This window comes from Labrus bergylta, chromosome 13, assembly GCF_963930695.1.
Source record: "Labrus bergylta chromosome 13, fLabBer1.1, whole genome shotgun sequence".
Taxonomy (NCBI): Eukaryota; Metazoa; Chordata; class Actinopteri; order Labriformes; family Labridae; genus Labrus; species Labrus bergylta.
In genome coordinates this window covers 10,430,116-10,450,673 of record NC_089207.1, presented here as the reverse complement: position 1 = coordinate 10,450,673, position 20,558 = coordinate 10,430,116, and the positions used below count along the sequence as shown (strand labels likewise).

At 40.0% G+C, this 20,558-nt stretch overlaps 1 protein-coding gene across 3 annotated transcripts in view; it reads right to left on the bottom strand.

The window, feature by feature from the left end:
• The window catches only part of tbx15 (T-box transcription factor 15), a 37,331-nt gene extending 20,090 nt beyond the window's left edge, over positions 1 to 17,241 (bottom strand). The window contains exons 1-4 of one of the 3 annotated variants that reach the window (XM_020632005.3): positions 16,927 to 17,241; positions 15,025 to 16,161; positions 7,482 to 7,689; positions 4,003 to 4,104 (exon numbers count right to left, since the gene is read on the bottom strand). In XM_020632005.3, the coding sequence (XP_020487661.1) occupies positions 4,003 to 4,104; positions 7,482 to 7,689; positions 15,025 to 15,211 (497 nt within the window). In that variant the 5' untranslated portion in view covers positions 15,212 to 16,161; positions 16,927 to 17,241. The remainder of the gene's footprint in view (positions 1 to 4,002; positions 4,105 to 7,481; positions 7,690 to 15,024; positions 16,162 to 16,926) is intronic. The other 2 variants (XM_065962121.1, XM_065962122.1) reach the window with 2 other exon arrangements.
• Between the last annotated feature and the right edge of the window lie 3,317 nt (positions 17,242 to 20,558).

The following is a 20,558-nucleotide window of genomic DNA, read 5'->3' as shown; positions in this document are numbered from 1 at the left end:
TGTGTGTGTGTGCGTGTGTGTGTGAATGTCCATGTTAGCATGTGTATTTTCTCAAATTCCTATACTTATGAGGACCAAATGTCTTCATGGAATTATGACGCGTCCTCTCCTCTACATGTAACAAGCGCAATAAGAAGGTGAGAATCAGTGAAAGTATGTTGGTTTAAAACACGTTCAGGTTAATCAACAGTACTTAATGATTTTCCTCACAGGTATAGTAACATACATACTTTTAGGCTTGTTTTTGTTTATTAATTTAAAGGCCTAGCAGGTGACTTTCAGAGCAGGTTTTCAGATTAAATCAACTGCTCTCTTCCGAGCTCCTCACGTCTTGTTTCACTATCAGGGACAGAGACAGCAGCATATTTCTGCCAATAAACATCTAAACAAGATTCTGCACACAATCTCAAGAAATGATGTGCATCTCAAAGTGTTGATTCTGTTGTTGCGTTTATCTTTTTAGGCTTGAGAAAGACTTTTCTTCGGTGTGAACGTTTGTCGTACTCTTGCAATGACTCTCTGTTTTACCTGAGTACCAAGACTCAGTTTACCTGAGTGAGTGGGGTTTATCTCTCTTCTCCAACGTGGTGGCAGAGCTAACAGTTGGAGAGGGAGGGGTTCACAATACAGTACGACTTAGTTTAAGAGTTTGGGTTTGATTTAGTGCGTCTGAGCTCCATTTGTATTCAGAGTTTACGGCTACATTTCCAGACCTAAAGTCAAGTTAGACGGAGAGGCTTCAGGAATAACCATAGCATTGTGTATTCAGATTATCTTTACCCGGCCACAAGGGGGATTTGTTTTGCAGCAGGAGCAGACAGAATGACACAATTAAAACCTCAAGAGTGAAATCAGACCCAATTAAAATCATATTAAAAACCTGACTCAACACAGACGAGACAATATGAATATGATACATAATTTTCCAGCCCATACTTCTACAACGTTCAAATTTTAAATCAAATTCTTTAGATTAAGGTATAAATACATGAAACACCAGCATTAACGCTTACAAAGGTGTGTGTGTTTTCACACTTTTGAAGGTGTGGTAACCTGAAAGTGTGTGTTAGAGAAGAGCTGCAGACTCGGGTGAGGAACTGAGGTTTAGGGAGGCAGACTCGCTCCACACTCAGAGAGCCACTGTCCACATAAAAGAACGAGTGAAATATGGAGGCTTAATAAGTGTGGTACCAGCGAGACGTTCCTAAACAGAGGCAGGCAGCCCGAGTAAAGAGAAGTCGAGTCCAATAAAGAGCTTGTTTCCAGACCCCCAAACTCCCCAAGACTGTGACACACACACCAGTGACAGATCCCAGATCAGTCTGCAAAGCCCTGCGGTAAACTCCCCAGCCAGGAAGAAAATCCTATTTAATTTTACAAGACCTTCTGGCCTCTAAAAAGCCGCCATGATGTGCTGGTTCACTGGTGGGGGAGCAGGAAAAGGCGGTAACGTACACGTCTGCTACACTCGGGTGGAACGTTTTACAGTAATGAAGTCTGATGTGAGAAGAAGGACAGAGGAGGCTTAGGTCGAACCGCAGGAGTCACAGACGTTATTTACTGTTTGTTTTCATGCACGATTTATTTGTTCTTCCACTTTTTGTTTTTAATCAGATGTGACTAAACTTGACTTGAAGGGAGGAGTTTTTCTGCTCCTCTCTCAGCGATGAACGGTTTTGTTTTGCACAGGATCAGGGTATAAATCTTTGGCTCGTTTAGATTTTAATCAAAAGTCTGCTCGGCAAAATAAACAACATCTCTCTCACTAAGTTAGTGCCTAATATTTATTTATGTTTAGTTCCAAGTCCATGCACATTGGTTGTCGCTGTTGTCTCGAATGCACCTCTTTTTGCACATTATCTTGGTATTTGTGTATACCTGTATTTGATACATTTTGTATTTTTTATACTTCTAGTTTTGCACCATGGTTCGTAGGGATAAAATATTTTTCTGTATCTCCAGTATGTATGACAAAAAAATCAACAATAAAGTTGACTTTGACTTTGGAAAGAAATGCATGCAGACTAAACTAACTCATAGCAAACATGAGTGTGATTAGATTTTCTGCTTTAAAATACTAATTTATACCATGTAGGCCTTTAAAACTCTGCTGATTCACAATCAACTCGACTATATGCAGATATTTATGGTGAATTATATTTCTTGTAATTTTAAGACAAACATGTCTTTTAGAGACGATTTGTCATTACTTGGCTAAATTATTGAAACAAATGCACTCTTTCATCCTGTTAGGCAAACTTTAATGTGCCTGCTGATTGATAGATAACAGAGCCTTTAAGAAATGAATATTTATATGTGTAGGCTGCCTGTAAAGGTTTTCATCATACACGCGTGGACAGCTGAAGAGTTTTTCATGGATGCACACACTTCAATTCACTCTACAAATCAGGGGCCTGTGTATGCAGTCATGTTCTTGTAGAGAGTCAGGCGGAGAGCGAGGGACTTTGTTCAGTCTTGTAATGACCAATTTAGTTTCCTTTGGATTCAGGACCGCTCCTGTGGACACAGCCCTGACGCCTCCTCTTGAGCCACACTTTGTGCATTTCTCCAACTGGATTACATCATGACACTTTCACAGTGTTGATGCATCACCTGGACCTGCTCGAGAATTTTAAAAGACAAGGAAATCTCACTTTTTGCAACATGGGACACTCTCCTGTGATAGTCAAAATAGTTCTTCCCAGACTTTTTGAGTCAAATCAGAAAGCTCGGTCAGAAGAATTTCAGCCATCAGAGAACAAAAGTAGTCAACAAGCAGCTTTGGTACACAAACAGCAGCATACACTAACTGGTAAGACTCCTTTTTCAAATGCACCGAGGCTGGCTCTGTGCTATTTACATAATCACCACTTCATCTCACAGCCTGTGTTCACATCAGAATCTATAAAACAAGATGCAGACACTGAAAAAGTAGATAAACTTCATGTATGTCTCTAATCGTCTTCATCCCTCTTCCTTATTTCTGTCATAATACCAGTAAACTTTCTGTTAGGCCATAAAAGAAACTCTATAAAACTTCCCCTGCAGCCACATCTCACATTTTCTTTCCATCTCTACCTCTTTTTTTTCATATTCCCAGCATCAGACCTGAATGTTGAGAGTTATCCTATTTGCAGGCGGCCTCAGTGGGATGATGAATACATTTCAATCTCCTCTCTCTGGCTCTGACTTCAGGGACTGTTTTTGTGCAGGGCCAGGATGTCGGTCTTATTGCATATCCAGAGAGATCCATCACAAACGAGGCGGCCTCCAGCTCATGCACGCTTTAATCACTTTCACTTCTCTTCACTCATGCAAATGACGGGAGGAACTACCCTTCCAAAAGCAAAGAAGAAGACAGAACCATGTCTCGCAGCAGTTATGAGAAAAATGACAAAAGAGAGCTGGAATATTTTTTTGCTTTAGTCCAAATCCTGTTAGGAAGACTCAAAGATGAGAAATGACACCGAGATAAAACCGATCCAACTAGGTCAATATGTTTATACTCGGCTCGATTTTTTTAGATGCATCCAGGAAAATGAAGTTCTGTGTCCAGCTGTAGAGGGATACGACTGTGCTGGTGCATATTATGTTCAGCTGTGTTCTCGCTCAGATGATTTTTCTGCACAAAGCTGAAGTGGCTGAAAGCTGTTCCTCTGTGCAGCATCTGTCGGTGTATGTGACATTCCTTCATTCCTTTCGAAAAGCAACACGATTACTCAGCGATCTCTCTGCTATTTCATTCCTGTCATGTCTGAAAAGCATCAGAAACAGCATTTCAACCGCCGTGGGACATTTATCTCCCCGCTGAAACCCGGAGGAATGAAATCATCTTGGTCTCGCAGCAGCTTGAAGGAAACTCTGGAGGCTTTTTTTTTTGCATTTGGAAAGGAAGCAAAATGCAAATAACATGTGCAAAGACAGCAGATCAAATGCTGAGTTGTTCTGCTTTTTTGAGTGCTAGGGCAGCTGTTCATGTGTTGAAGTGTGTGAGGAGGGTACCTGTATCTCTTGTTGTCCACGGGCACGATGTCCATGGCGATGTAATACTGCTGATGAGGGTCCAGACCTGCGATCTTCACTCTCATGGCAGGAAACATCCTCCTGAAAGTGGACAAATACATACTGATGAATGGAGCTGAATCTCTTTTGTCCCTTTCTTTGTTTTAAGTCAATTAAGAAATTACAGAAGTAAAAGTTCTGAGGTAGCAGTGGGATAAAGTTCACCATTGGGTTGATACAATAACACCTTTATAACATGCTGACTAAGATGTCCTGTTGGTTTTCTGCAGCTGTGACCAAAGAGAAAACTTCTCTAGATGAGGGATTTATTTCTCATCAACATATTTGACATACGAGCACTAAATCCTTAAAAAGTTACTTAAAGGGACAGCAGTAGCCTGGTGGTTAGTGTGTGTGTCCTATGTACAGAGGCCAGGGTCCTCCAAGCAGGCATCCCAGGGTTCGAATCTGACCTGTGGCTCCTTTCCCCATATCGTTACCCACTCTCTCTCTCTCTCTCTCCCCAGTTTCTGACTCTATCCACTGTCCTATCTCTAAATCAAAGACATAAAAAGCCCCAAAATAATTTTAAAAAAAGTTCAATTTAAATTGAATATCTGATTTTTTTTTTCATAATTGTACATTAATTTAAAATATGTGTTCATCTACTTTGAAATGACTGCCGGACAAGACTCCCATCTTGCTGCTGTACAGTTCTTTGATTTGAGTAAACACAGGCAGACATATGCTGTTTAAAAAAAAATAATTGGTACAATAAGAGCTCTTGAATTTTGAAAGGGTAAATAACTAAACGGCAGACGGGTAGCACATGGCTGATGTTTTCAACAAAAATGAATTCATAAAGTTCATAACAAAATAATTTGTACTGATTAAAAATACTTCCATGTAGACGCTCTGCATGAGGTGACTTCATTTAAAGGATGCTGCCCGGCCTACAGACTCACTCCTCTGAGTGAGCCGGGGTTTTATTAAGATGTGATGTTTCTGTTGATCACGATGAATGTCTGTACAATCAACAGAAAAGCACATCCACATACTGTCACTAACAGGGGATGTGTTTTTCTATGTGTCAAATGTGTCTCAATAACAGGAGACACAAAGGTCAGTTATTTAAAATCTAACTTGGATTTTGAAATCAGTCGTGTACATCATCTGCATGTTTTTCCTACTCGAGCAAAACTCTCTTAAATAGTCCTCGTCTTTCACTCAAACGGCCCCCAAAGGATGTGAACACTGTGATGTTTGTGCAGCATCGAGTAAACCAAACTGACACAGCCTTCATGTTTTAGACAGTTCAATAAAAGAGAGGTTTCTACAGACATTAACAAACTTATTCTAAACTTTCAACTCATAGATTCTGCATCAGTGGTTGTTTTTTAATGCATGTTTTTTGGCCTACAGTTTCACACCTACTGCTCCTGATTGGCTCTTTTAACAACAACTGCATCCAATCATGTCACTCCTGAAGTCAAAGCCTCCTCTTAGCTTGTTTTTCCTTCATTTGATTTCAAGGAGATGAATTTATTTTTTGGAGAATCAGAATTCAGTCGTTTAGAGACATAGGGTCAGATGTGTTTTGTTAAAAATCAGATATATCCCTTTTTTGTCCTTGTTCTGGATGTTTTGACGTTGCAATGGCATTTAAAAAATGTCCATTTGTCCCTGAATGTTGCTTTTCATCTTATGGAAACACTGTGTTCCAGTTGTGACCTGTGATCTTTGCATTCAAGACATTGTGGGATTTTCCTCCGTTTTTCTTCTCTTCTTTTTTTTATCAGTAAGGGCCCACTTTTAATATTCAGACTGGAAAATATTTATATGTCATTATTTTTTTATCATTGACATATTTATAGCAACCAGCTCCACCCATTCCGAAACCTCAGCTCTAAACTCCAGACTTGAATTAAAGTCTAAAAAAGGGGGATTCTGCATGAACTGAAGAGGGAGACATTTTGACTTAATTCCTCGTCTTGCACATCAAACGCAGCATTTTTCGCTTTTCATTTAAAAGTCGTAAATCTAATGAAAACAGAAGACTGTTCTCCTGCTTCCCTCCGCTTCTAGATATATGGTTTTATTACGAGCAGGCCGTGAAGTACACACACGGTCACGGTCGTGTCCGCCTCAACTCTGCTCCAGCGCAGAAATGATCGTTTATGGGCCGATTACCAATTTAGAGCCAATTCATAAAAAGCAACAGAGTGGAGTCCATAAGGAGAAGAGGACAGAGGCAAGAGAGCTGACTGTAATCTTAAAGTGGAGCAGAGAATGAAGGGGGAATGTAAAAAAAATAATAATAACAAAAAAAAGATTTTTAGATTACAAACCAAGCTGTTCTGGTTAAAAAAAATATATGTATATGTTTAAATACATTTAATTCTTACTTACGTTTTTATGGAACTAAAAATAACTTTTTTCTGTCATTTTTCCATGAACTCCACATAAAGGTCATTGCACTTTCAAAAGTAAAGGAAAAGTCAATTTAAAAATATGTATTTGTATTATTGCAGGTGCCTTAACTTGCCTTATTATTGACCAAAAAGTTTGTTTAGATGACATTAATGATTCATGACTTCAGACTGCAGTACAACACGTTTGAAAAGGTTGCTGCACTGCGTTTGCATTACTCCACGTTTTCTCCATCGTAGATTTCTCTTCAAAAAGATCACTTTAATTTGAAATTAAAAGATAATCTCTGATCACTAATACTTTATATTCTATTTATAAAAGAAATAACCGCTTTGAAAGACTATAAACGATGATAAAGATCTTGTTACGAGGGGGTCTTTGCCGTAAAGCTGAAGCAAAGCTGAAAACAAGCCATGCGGACAGATGTGAGCAGAGGAGGGAAATGTAAATCGCGGGGAGCGCAGCTGAGCGCGGGGAAAGGTCTTTCCTGTAGGATCCACAGGTCAACTTCTGCTCTCGCTCTCTTTGTTTGGACTGTTGGCTCGAGAGACCGAGTGAGAAAAACCCCGGAACAGAGCGATTGATTAAATCCAGCTCTCCTTATTCTCAGACATCATCAGGAATAACCTGCCGCGTCACGACGGCCTGAACACGACACAGCGGCCTGCATGTGCAACACATTAACACCCTCTATCACAGCACAGAGGTGTGTGTGAGTGTGACTGTGTGTGTGCATGTAGCTGTAACTGTAACTGAATTGTGTTTCCTTTAAAATTACGCATGTGCGTTTGACTTTGTGTCTGCATATTCCGTAAAGTTGTTCGTTGTTGTGTGATGACTTGTCCCTAAATTGTCTCAACTCACCTCATATTTTTGTATTTCGACTTAATGAAAATGATAAGTAACTATTGTTGATGTTTGGAACTGTTTTTTGGCGCTTAAAAGTTCACAAACGGACTTTTACGCACAGTCTGTCTGCGCCATGCCCTTTACAGAGCTGCACGTAGGCCTTCAGCTGATGTATGTGTGTGACTGTGTTTCCGGCCTACCTTCCCGCCTTAGTGATGATCATCTCTGTCCCAATGTCATGGAAACGCTTCCAAAGGTCTGCGCACTGCAGCTCCACCTGGATCTCCTCCATGGAGGCCGGGGGCGAAGGCTCGCAGGGGCCGGGAGCCAGGTCGTCAGGTGAGCCGAAGGAGCACGACGTTCTCTCGGCCAGACCTTCTCCGTCCGAGCCGGGACTCGCCTCGGAGTCTGAGAGGGAAATGAGGAAGATGATGAGAAGGCAGCTCTGAAAACAGTGGAATTAATTCGCGTTTGGATTTTTACGCAGGAAACTTGGCGCAGTGAGGAGGTACAGCGGTTCTCTCCGCTGACTCCAAATCACCTGCCGTCTGCAGCTCAGAGAGAAGCGGCCGAGTTTGGCTGGTTGACTCGGCTAGTCATGGAGCCTTGGGTTGATGTCAAAAGCAGAATAAATGCTGCGTAACGCCTTTGAACCGAGCTGTAGAAAATATTAAATTTTAAATTGAGGCCACACAATGAAGAATTCCGAAGGGAAACGGTCAGAAAAAAAGAATTTTCCCTTCAATTCTCCTTCTGGACCGAGTTTAATGGACTGACCATCAACACCGTCACAATGTCATAGCAGATAAAACTATTTCCTGCATCCTGAAACTCATCCAGACCTACAGGGAAGCTTTCCATCCGCCTGAGACTCAAACTCCCAGACACCAACATGGGTGACCTCAGAATCCTTCACATGAGCTTCATCGACAAATCCACTCTTAAAGTCCACACCAAGATGGACAAAATAAAAGAGACATTGCATCAAAATGCATCAGGAGCTTTTCCTTTCATTCTGTACATTTTAGACATTGTTTAAGTATTTAATCTCGAAACCAGCTAATTATACTAACCACCTTTTTCAGCTATTTATTAACACTTTTTAACCCCCAAATTACCTGAAAGAAAGTTGCAAGGTGTCTCAACAAATGAATTGACCTTGTCCAGTTCAAATTTTAAAAGCATTATAGTTTTCCAGCTGTGAGGACAAATCTTTAATACTAGCCACTTCAAAAACTGCAGTTTACCCAGATTCAACTCTCCCAAGATCCACACACACTCTTTTCTTTGACTTTTCTCAGAAGTAGTTTATTGTTAAATATCCTTCATCCCCTCCAACACCACCACCCAAAAAAGAAATCTAATAATGTATTATTTATTGAACGCCCTGACACGAGGAGGTGGACTTGGCAGACTGACGGGCACACAAATATGGTTATGCAAATGCAGAGCTGCTGAGAGACTGAACGGAGTCCCGGGCCAAACCGCTGCAGCCGAGGCCGAGCCAAGCCGGCTGGAAACACGAGCACAGAGAGGAGAGAAGAGAGAAGAGAGGAGGAGGGATGGAGATAGGAAGAGCAGAAGGAGGAGGAGGGGTGGAGGTGTGGAGGGGCTGTAATGACCACAGAGAGACACAGACACACTTTCCATCATCTTCTTGGGAGATCCTTTCAGTGTCACTGCAGCCAATGAGTCTGTCACACATGATTACTCTCCTGTTTTTCTCCTTTAACTGTTCACACACACACACACACAGATACACTCAAACAGCTGCCCCCTCGCTCCATATTAAAACTCATATAAAAACTGATGATGGTCTTTAAAGAAGAGGACTGAAGAAAGTTCACTATCGTCCTGATCTGCTGTAATTTAATCTTGAAAATGAGGATTACAAAATTAAATCAGGCTAGAGATAGCATGTTATATCAAACAGGGAGATCATAGCTTGGGGATTCTGTCAGTTCATGTGTATAATGCATGCAGACAGATTATGCTGTGTAATTATTCAACTGTTTTGGAGAAATATTGCAACCAACAAAAAAAGTGTTTCCTTCAGTCAGCAGCCCATCATCCAGCCGTCATAGTCACTTAGCACTACATTAGCATTACATCCATGTTAAGCCTCTACATCTGACTCTATGCGTGACACAAACACACGATTAGATCATGATGGACTCTTTTTTTCAAACATGGAGAATGAGCCTTTAGTTTCTGTGGTTGTAGTTTTTTTTTCTTTATAATTCCTGGTGCGCTGAGTGATGGACGCTGCGTGCTTGATCTATTGATTTCAGTTCTATATATTATGCATGAGTGCAGAAGCAATTTTTAATTTTAGCTTTCCTATGATTTTATCCCCAAGTTATAGCTCACTGAGATTATCTGTAATAAAATGTGATTTATAAACACATTTTATGTTGTTATTTTGTACGTTCCCAAGCTGGCAATATTTTAAAAAAGAAAAACGAGACATCATATTACATTATTATCTTAAATCTATTTGTTGTTAATATTATTCTATTTAAGTTTGACATTAGGAGTACTTCTGTTTCTTTCTTCTCCTATATTCTATCTTTTTTAAGCTGCACCAAAAAAACAACAAAGACAAATTCCTCGTGTAAACCTTCTTGACAATGAACTTGAGGAGTTCCTCAGTTTTTTTATTCCCCAGATGATTTCTAAATAATTATGTTGTGCTTATTTTCCTAACTTTGTCCTCTATGTGAATGCTGCACTGACATGCTAAACACACTCAGATTATTTTATTTTCAAGCTGCTTCGCTCAAACTGACAACCACAAAGTCTTGTTAGTTTGAAGACAGATACTGCTGTTTGTTTTTATTACTTTCAGGCTCTAATAAATAAAACACTTTCAGTTTGTTCGTCAGATATGAGATACAGGTGACAAAAAAAAAAAAATTCCCACAGTGTCATTTATTTTCCCTTTATATAAAGTTCTGTGTTTGAATAATTTCTCATTTTAAGGCTTTAAACTAGTCTCACCACCTACATTAGGTGACAAATCTAAAATAAAGCCATCAGTCTGGAGAGTTTTGGATGTGGGTGTTTGTTTTTTTTCCAACAGGATTCAAAACTACTAACTGAAATCTGCTGAAGTATTTGCCAAAAACACAGCCTCAAAAGCCTCAGTGAGCTGCACCCGTATCTACGCGAAGCATCTAAACCTGGAAGTTGGTGTGTGAGACCGAGACGTTCAGAGGAAACACACACACATTCCAGAGAGCTAACGGCTCGACTACATAAGATAATTTCAGCAGGGACGCCTGTGAGATGCAGAGGAGGAGAAACACAGGCCAATGCAGAGCATAGCATCTGTGTCTGGACGCCCTGCATACATGCTGAAGGATGTGTCCCTTATCGCAAACCAACCATACACACACACACACACACACACACACACACACACACACACACAGATCAACTAAAAGCAACAAAATAAGAGCTGTGCGCAGAAAAAAAAAAACACATAATTGAGCTGCTAAATGTTGGCATCTCTAGTTGGCCTGAAGACACCAATTTCTCAACTTTAAAATCGTTTCAGAAACGATTCAGAAACTAATAACAGCCTTTAATAAATTATCACACAGCAGCGAGTTTATGTGACAGTTTTCTTTCAGTCTTTGGGTCCAAGCTTCAGTTTAGTTTTTTGGTTTAAGAGCTGGATGAATGAAAAGTGACATTTATTGATGAACAAAAACTCGTCCAGTCAGCACAACTCTGCCCTGACATCTGCTGTGGTAAGCCCCTCACTCTCTATCTCACACACACACACACACACACACACACACAGAGTCAGGGGCTGTATCTTGTGGTTGAAGGCTCCCAATCAGCTCATGCAGGCCTCATTAAAATGAAGCTAACATCCATAGCAGGCCACTAATTGGTTTAAATTTAATCAAGGCAGTGCTGTACATCACATTACACTCACAGTTCACATGCAGTCACACACACACCCAATCTGTCTCTCTCACACACACAGTCACACACTTATATCAACACAGGGGCAGCTAAAATATGGCTGAACTTAGCAGAAAGAATAAAGCACTTATACCATATATTTAACGAGAATAATACTGAAACATAAACTTTTTAATTGAGCGTCACATCCACACAGCTCAGAAGATGATTTTTAAATAAAAATATCATTTTATAAAATTGTGATTATCATTTATTTAAGAGAAATCCCTAAACCACTTAATAGTAATTTTAACATAATATTTAGATATATATTTTTAAACATTAGGATAGTTTTAGTAATGTACTGAGAGAATTAGCTCGCCATGCGGGAATCATCTTTCCAATTATGGCTGACGTTAAGTTTTTACCTTTTTTTTTATTTCAGTAGCAGTTAAAAATTGTGCACCTGATTAAATATTTTTAATTTTCTGTTTATGATGTGTCAAACAGAGAAGATTTAATTCTTTAATGTAGCTGTTTTTTCATCTCTTTTCTTAAATGTGCAGCCGGACATCACTGAAACCTGCAGAAATATATTTTAGCACAATTTCTAAACATACAAAATACTGAATAAGGAACATTTTAAAGCTTGTAAAAAAATATCACACATCATATGCAATATCTCTAATGTGATTCTGATGTACAGACATTGTTTTTAAAGTATCAAATTTGAACTTAAGAACATACAGAGAGCACAATGTATGGGTGACACTGTTCTTACTTATTAAAATATGTGTTTCTTTGTAGATAAAGGGGAAACTTTGACTTGAGATATCAAACATTTTGAGAGATTTACAAGCAAGACAGTGAAGAGGTTCTCCAAGAGACAAAGGTTGGAATCAGAGTTACTACCATATTTAGTTTATAGCAAAATAGGCTTTTTGCACATGTTGTATTGAATGAAGTTTCAGCAGATTTTCAGTGGACAGAAGCAAACTTTCAAACCATGAAATCACCAAGTAACCAAATATACACACAGAAAGCACCTGTTCTGTCTGTGATGGAGGCTCAGGCACGAAGGAAGGAGTATAAACTTCTGTCCCGCTCATACACACATCTCTTATCAGATTTACATTAGGAGGGAAGCACCGAAAACAATGAAGCATTTTTCCATATTGGTATTAGTAGCACCGAGTGTTGTGCAGAAATCTTTAAATGTTTTAAATTTACGGATACCCGGGAGATTTCAGGAGTTATTCTTTATCGCGTTCTGTGCGTAAATCTGTGCGTCAAAGTGTTAGCTTGTAAACCACTTGGTTTTGGCTCAGTGACATTTAATATTAGGTTATACTAGGTGTAGTTCATCTTGTTAATTACTGAATTAAAGGGGTTAATATTGTGGATGTGGTTGTCGTACTTTTGTGAGGTTTAACTAGCTGAACCGTTCCGCTCTTACAGGCAGACCGTTAAATGTGAGCCTGGTTCAGTTCCTGTGCCTCCCTCAGTCCTGCCCTTGTCTCTGAGGCTAATAAACGTGTTATACGACCAACCGGCTTCCAGCCTCGCCTGCAGCTGAGTAAAAAAATAAAATCACTCCGTTAAGGATTCCTTCAGACCACATAATCTGACCACAGAGACTCGCTGTTCTCGGTCACCGTCCAAAGCGGAGGTTTTTAGGACCCGAGCTCGAGCGACCCGCTGAACCTGCCAGGAACCCGCCTGCTAATGAGCGGCACCGGGGGGGGGGGGGGGGGGGGAACCGGGAACTTGATAATTCATTCAGTCACAAATCCAAAAATCCATGGGACAAAACCTTAGGAGGAGATGAACAGAAAGACCTTTCTGCCCCACAGAACCAGAGGTGATTAGAAAATGACTGCGGGATGTTTAATGAAGTCTGGAGGAATCTGATTCCCTTAAAAACACAAAACTAACAACAAGCTGTTCACCGTCAGCAGCGCTGTAATCGATGCTTAATTTAATGTCCCCCGTTTGACAACACTGCAGACAGCTCCACGTTTTAATATCAGGCACCAATGTCAATCTAATAGTTATTAAGGGAAAGAAATACATATTGAAATCCTCAAATTCTGGCTTTTTATCACACTCGCTTTCAGCCGTAAGAGGTCAGCCTGCAGCCGGCCTGAGCAGCAGAGAAGAGTCAGCATCATTTCTCTTAGTATCTGCCTTCTTACAAAATATTTGACTGTAATTCATTAATCAATATTTTAGACGTGTAAATGTTAAAGCCAAATTAAACCCACAATAACAAAAACAGGCCTCATTTGGATCTATAATCATCACGAAGCTCATTTCTACCAAAGCAATAGCGACAAGACAACTACACTCTCACGTTCCTCTAAACACCGTTTGCACTGAATGACCTTGAATTTTCAGAGCAAACACAACAACATTTTTAGCTTCATGGCTCATACAAACACGCAGCTCGCTCTCCGTTTGCCTCAGCTCAGAGCGACGCCTAAAAGGTTAAAAGTCACTTCAGGTCTGATGCAGAAGAAATCTCCTCAGCGGTGCAGCATGCTTATCTCTGTTTCATCTGGTCGCCAATAAACGAAACACTTCTTTGGATGTAATTCAAACGCTTAATTCTTTGAAGAGCACCTCTTTTCGGGGAGATCGTTATGAACGTGCAATCAACAAGACAGAAGAATTATTTTTGCCCGTGAGCTCAAGATTTAAATTAACGCACATTTCTGTTACGCAAAATTGACGTAAATTACATTTGAAAAATAACCGAAATGTAAACAGTTGCTGCAAAAAAACTTTGTCTTTTCTAAAACGCCTCGTCTAAATACAATTATTGAAAACGTATTATTAACACATTATCTTAATTCACACAGGTCATCACTCGTAATCTAACAACTCTCCTAACTCTAATATTTTAATCTCACGTTGCTGTTTAATTTATCAAATGTATTTCAGCTTTTTTTTTTCTTCATGTTTTGCTTCTTACACGTCGGCTCTACTGTAGGTCATAATCCATATTTATTTCTCGCCTGTGTTTACATTTCACGCTTTGGTTGTTTTCTTTTAAAACATGTTTAAAACGATCAATCAAGTGTTTCATTTATCCTGAAAATCCTGTCTGCGCTTTATCACACCTGGGTATATTACATTTCTGTGTGGTGTGCATGTGGCGCAGTTTAGACGCTTTCAATGCAAAAGTAATTATTATAAGTAACTATTTGCGCCAGGTAGAGTCTGGGTAAAAGTCTCCAGCGGTGTGAAATCTAACAAATTCAAGTGCAAAATCCAGGCAGAGCAGTGTGTTCGTTCATATCGTCGCAGAGGCCTCAACGCGTCAAAACAGACACAGCTTTACGCTTGGGTCAATTTTGGCTCACATCTTCTTAAAGTCAGTTCTATATGTTGTGGTGGATTCCACCAGTTCAATTAAAAGTTTTTTGGTTTTTTTACAATTGTTTGATAGTTTGATTTGTTGCTGGTGTAAATTAGCTGACTGAAGACTTTCTTGATGCATTTCTTGTCATATCCCTGACAGCACACCAACATGACTGACATTCTCTACAGGCCTGCTGGATTACAAGCTGATTCTACAATTAGAAACGTTTTCTTTTCTTTGTGTAACAGCGCTGCAGCACAGCTGAACCTCTCTCTCACGCTGAGGTTTAAAGAGAAAAACACGCTACGTCCACACCGAGGCCGTGGATGTTACAGCCTAATGCTCTGTCGTGGGGTTGGCTCATTGAAACTGGAGCCATGTTTTGACTCGGAACTCGTCGCTTTGTGATATAACGGAGCTCCGGACATTTAAACGGTGTGCATGGTGCATGTCTGCGCACTGACCCGGGTCCATATCCAGACAGTGCGCCGGGTCCTCTCCGTCCGCGGCGAGGCTCTCCATGGACAACTCCAGCTCCTTCTCCTCCCAGCCTCGCAGCTTCCTCTTCTTGTTGGAGCCGATCAGGGCTTCCACGGAAAAAGCGTGGGCTCTCGAGCTCAGAGCTGCGGCAGATCGCCTCCTCTCACTCATTTCTCTCAAATCCACCCAAGTGGGGGGAGGACGCGGCAAAAACCCTCTCCGTCCGTCCAACGCAGTGATCGAAACAGAAAAAAAACACACGTCAGTGTTTACAGCGTCAGGCAAACTCACCAAGTGTCCAAAGTAATCCCAACTGTGACTAGAAACGTCGCGTCAAACTTTGGAGGGCTGACAGTGCCATCATGGCTGCACATGAGCTCGAGTCCGGGAGAATTGATCGTTTGGATGCGGTGTGCCGCTTTGCGCGTCTCTCCGTCCTTCTACTCTGTGTCTTTCTTTTTCTCTTTCTGTCCCCCCAACTTCTCGCTGATTGATACTCACTTCTGGAGGAGTTTTTTTTTTTTTTTTCTGGCTCAGAGGGGGCGGGGCTCCTGCGCGCTGTCAAAGCAGAACAGCCAATGAGAAGTGAGGAAAGCGAGTGCGACAAAGTGTTTTGTCCAATGGCAGCATGAGAGACACGCGCGTCCTGCAAGAAGAGCCTGCATCAGAACTGCAGAATTCTGATGAACTGATTGTAAATGTTTAATGTTTGAAGAAAAATACACAAGCTTGGTGCTTTTACTTTAAACCAGCTTCACGTGCGGATTTATCTGCGAAACATGTCAATAAAATCACACAATGTTGTCATTTAAAGTCAAATTATTTATTCATTCACCGCACCAAGTCCTGTTGTCTTTCCTCTCTGACACTCAGATCCTGCTGCTTCACTTCTCTTGACTTCGGTTGATTCACCGGCGTCTGAATCCGACGACCTTGGATGAAATTGTGTCGAGGGCCTCGCGTGCGGCCTCTCCTCTCCCTCTGGCAAACAACCCAAAGTCATTCTAATGTCTTGTGTCTTTTCACCGCGCGTGTGTGAGCCGCTGACTGTATCATTACTGTGGTTGTAGGAAAAGTCACATTTGCAGCTTCATTGTGTCTCTAACAGCTGAGGAGAGGAGCTGCAGAGAGAACAGGTGGGCACAGAAATAAAGGAACGAGAGGATTAGCGAGTGAAATAGTTTCTCTGTCCGGTGCACTGAGCGCTTATTCCAGCGGAACTGCAGGTCAGTGACTGACAGTGTGTACACACACACACACACACACACACACACACACACACACACACACACACACACTATGGATCCAAAACGACACGTTCAAGAGGCATATAATTCAAAAGAAGTAAAGATTTTAAATGAAGACTTCCATCATTTTCTTGAAGTATTTTCATTACGTTCGTCAAGTTGGCCAAATGCACGTTCCACTTTTGGACAATCAAAGTCTCAATTATTTCCGAACTTCAGGACAATTATTCGATTAGTCAATTATACATTTTAAACAAAATTTGCATTAAATATAGAAGAAGAAACAATATTGTATTTCACATAGAAGTAGTGTATGAAAATGTAGATGACTTGGAGAATAAAATATAAACGGTAGGACTAAAATATACACAGTTAAATATCTCTCTCTCTCTCTCTCTCTCTCTCTCTCTGTCTCTGTGTGTGTTTGTGCTTATTATTATTGCTTATTAAGTCAGTTTGACAACAATCAAAACAGCAAAAACAACAACTATAATGCAACAAAACATGTAAAAACATTAGTTTAATTATAAGAATTATAATATAAAAAGAACAACAGCAGCAAGACATTATTATTATTATTATTATTAGTAGTAGTAGTAGTAGTAGTAGTAGTAGTAGTAGTAGTAGTAGTAGTATTACCTCGTTGATGAGTTTTTGAGTTGAATCCTATTTTTAAAAATAGGATCCAGTTTCCAAAGATAGTTCTTCTCCTCTCAGTGTTGATCCTCACCCCTGACGTTCAGCAGAAAACGCTCCGACCAGAGAAAAGTTTCCTCCTGAGAGGTGAAAATAAGTCACACATCTCCTGTCAGCGGCTAAACGAAGCGATCCTTCACAGACAGACGGAGCTGAGGACCGGGCTGGTTTGATCCGTCACGAGCTGAAGGCGGCCTGAAGTCAAACGTGTGGGTCCTGAAAGACTCCCCCGAAGGTCACCGCTGTGCTCTCTGTCGTCTTCAAATAAACATTGAAGTGCGGAAAAAAATTCTTGATTAGAATTTTAAGGAAATAGAAACGGTGACATTTAAAGGCAGAATATTCAAAGAAAAAGACAAAGCTGGAACTGAACCAAAAAAGTTCAGTTCAAAAAAGTGTGTACCAAAAACAAATTATATCGTAGCAAAAATTTTCTGACACTAAAATATCAAACGCGTAAAGGTCACACAAATTAATCGTTCAATCAAGTTACGTCACCATGCGCAAACTTGACAGGAAGTGATATTTCATTATCAACAAGTCAACCGTTTTGAATCTGAATATAAAGCGGGAGAAAATCTGCGCGTTTCTGACACTTTGGTGTAAATAACGTGCGCGCTAACACGACCTGAAGCCTACCTATTCGTGAATCAGACACCGTTTGCCATATTTTCATTCGGGATTTTTCTCAACTATAAGACGAAAATATATCCTACTTTTGTATGTTTATATATAACTTTGTAGACTAAATGCTGGCGCGTAAAGTTGTGGCAGAAGAAATATCGTGAGAGTGGATTTAAATCCCTGTGGGAGGAAACTCGTTAAACACGAGCAGTAAAACCTAAAACCAACTGTTTTCTGTTTAGATCCCTCCTCTCAGAAACACAAACCTGAAGCAGGAAGGCCACATCTGAACGCCTTATTCTATCTGCTATTCAACGCAATCTGATAAATATCCTCTGGGGTTTTATGCATTTTTTTTAAAAGGCTGGTTGGATGCAAATATTTGCTGCCACACACTTTCTGAATTCATCTGGTAGTCATTTTTACATTTAAACTCCTAAGCGCTATTCTTGCCTTGTTGTTTTTTTTTTTGTTTTTTTTTTACCAAACTGTGTGATTCTCAGACTATTTGCTCAAAACACGCACTCATAAAACTGAGAACTTCTCAGAAGCAGCTTTGTTTTCTCACTTTTTTTTTTCCCACCAGAGGGACACGTGTTAGGGTGGGCGGTGACGGTCAAACGTGCCGTTAATATTCAATTAGGAAAAGAAAGCGTTTGACCCCGTCTGACCCCGGGGATGGAAGCACGCAGAAAGCAGTAAAGCATCCAAACTGACAGCAGCTCACGGCTCGTTTCAGCACCTTTTAACCCGGGCCACAGACCGAGACTCCGCGCGCAGGACTGGAGCCTCTAAATATGGTGTAGAGAGCTGCTGCACGAGCCGAACACCGTGAAGAAGAAGAAGATGTGAGGATGGAGACTGGTTGATTTGAGGCCTAGTTTGCAGTGATCGTTGAAGCTCATCTTAAAGCGTAAAACAAGCAGTATCCGCTACCTGCGAGAAGGTTGAGCAGCTGTGAAATTTCGCTTTCAGTAATTATTTGCGTAACTTCGATGCGCAATGACGTAGAGTCAAGGTCAAATATTTCAGGCCCTTACAGATTAAGAGCTTCTTTGTTCAACACCTTCCTCAAAATAGTTATAAAGTAAAGTGAGTGAGTAAAAAGTCTGAGCGAGAGAAAAACAAACATAAAAGTAGGAACAAGAGTTAGATGTGTTATGATCATTTGTGCGTAAAAGCAAGACGGAATCAGTCAGTGGTTGTTCATAACCGTTTAAAATGTTTAAACATGAAAGCGTTTCTTTTTAAAGATAGGGTTGATGTATGTAGAGAATATATCTAATCAAAGTGTCCAGCCAATTAACATTCAAACGCTTTATTTATGGAGAGGACAAATAATACTGATCTCAATCGTTATTTTTAAATAATGTTAATTTTGAGAAAAAACATATTTTAGCTGCATAAATGACGATGCCACTAAAATAATTTTAATTGTGTGAAAATATGATGTTAGCTCTAATATACCAATAACACTAAAATTATGGCTTTAAACAGAAAATAACAAGAATTTGCTGCATAAATTGTTACGCAATAATATTTTTAGAAATCAGCAGAAAACTGATTTCCCGAAGTGATTTATAAATATAATTACATACTTGAATGGCCTTTGTATTCGCGTGTTTCTCCACTTTTTCCACAGTTAAACAGAACTGTGTTTGAATTTATCATGGACTTTAACGTCACGCAGTTCCGGGTGACAAACATATCATTAGGGTATTTATTTATTTTATTTGGAAAAGGACCATGAACCGTATTAAACATAACTGTCCCTCGGCAGGTCACAAGTAAATAAATAAATAAATAAATAATAAATCTTTAATCAACTGACGGACATTTGTATCTCTGCTGAACATTATTCACGAGGTTTTATCTGGATATTAGATCCTAAAATAGCCCGGTGTTAGAAAACTCTCGGACTCTGAAGTCTGGAGAAGAAAACGCTCTGAATAAAAGTATTAATACAAATTTATAATCGCATTTTACACTTCATGCTGTATGTGTTAATTATTGTTTTCAGACGCGGATGTTATTGCTTTACAATCCTTTAAATTGATAAATATTTGTCAGTATTTTTCCTGCTGGGTGACTTCTTAGTTTCTTAGTTTTTATCTCTCCGTCTCCATGTTTGTTCTTTGTGTCTAATTTCAACATATTTACGAATAAAAGTCACAAAATCACATCACACATTCTGTCCATTGCTTCGCATTGAATAACAAACTTAAAAACTGGGAATGTTGTCTTATTTATCATCGTTGATGTGAGCTTTAAGGAGTGCAGTTTAAGAGACTTTTTAGTTTACGGTCTCTGCACGCGCACACCTCAAACATCAAATATGTCCAATTTTAATATTTATTCTCTTTATATCATATATTTATTTGTATGCACTGAAGCCCAGATTTTGTTAATAAGTCATGTTTATTACGACCCTATTAAACGGTTCAGTGACGGTGTCGCTTTCACACTAAAAACAGGGTTACGGTATCACTGCAGGCGTGTTTGTCAGGTCGATGTGATTTACAGTCTGCTGCTCTGTGTGTGTGTGTGTGTGTGTGTGTGTGTGTGTGTGTGTGTGTGTGTGTGTGTGTGTGTGTGTAGTGTTTGTGTGTAGTGTATATATTTATATTTACACACCGTTAGCTGCTCGTGCCAACAGAAAAAAAACGGAGCTAAAGGAAACAAACCGAGCGAGGACACGATCTGTTCCCAGGTAAATATCAGGTTGGAAAATACACCACATGGTCCAGCTCCATAGTGTATGTGTGTGTTTGTGTGTGTGTGTGTGTGTGTTTTCTGAGTCCCTGTAGAAACATTTAGGACCAGAGGTGCATTTTCAATTAGAGAAAGTGTGATGGCAGAAAGTTAGAGCAATAAGAGCAGAAACAGCAGGAGGAGAATGAACTGTGAAGGAGTATATTCAAGGAAGAATGACACGGGGTGACAGGGAGAAA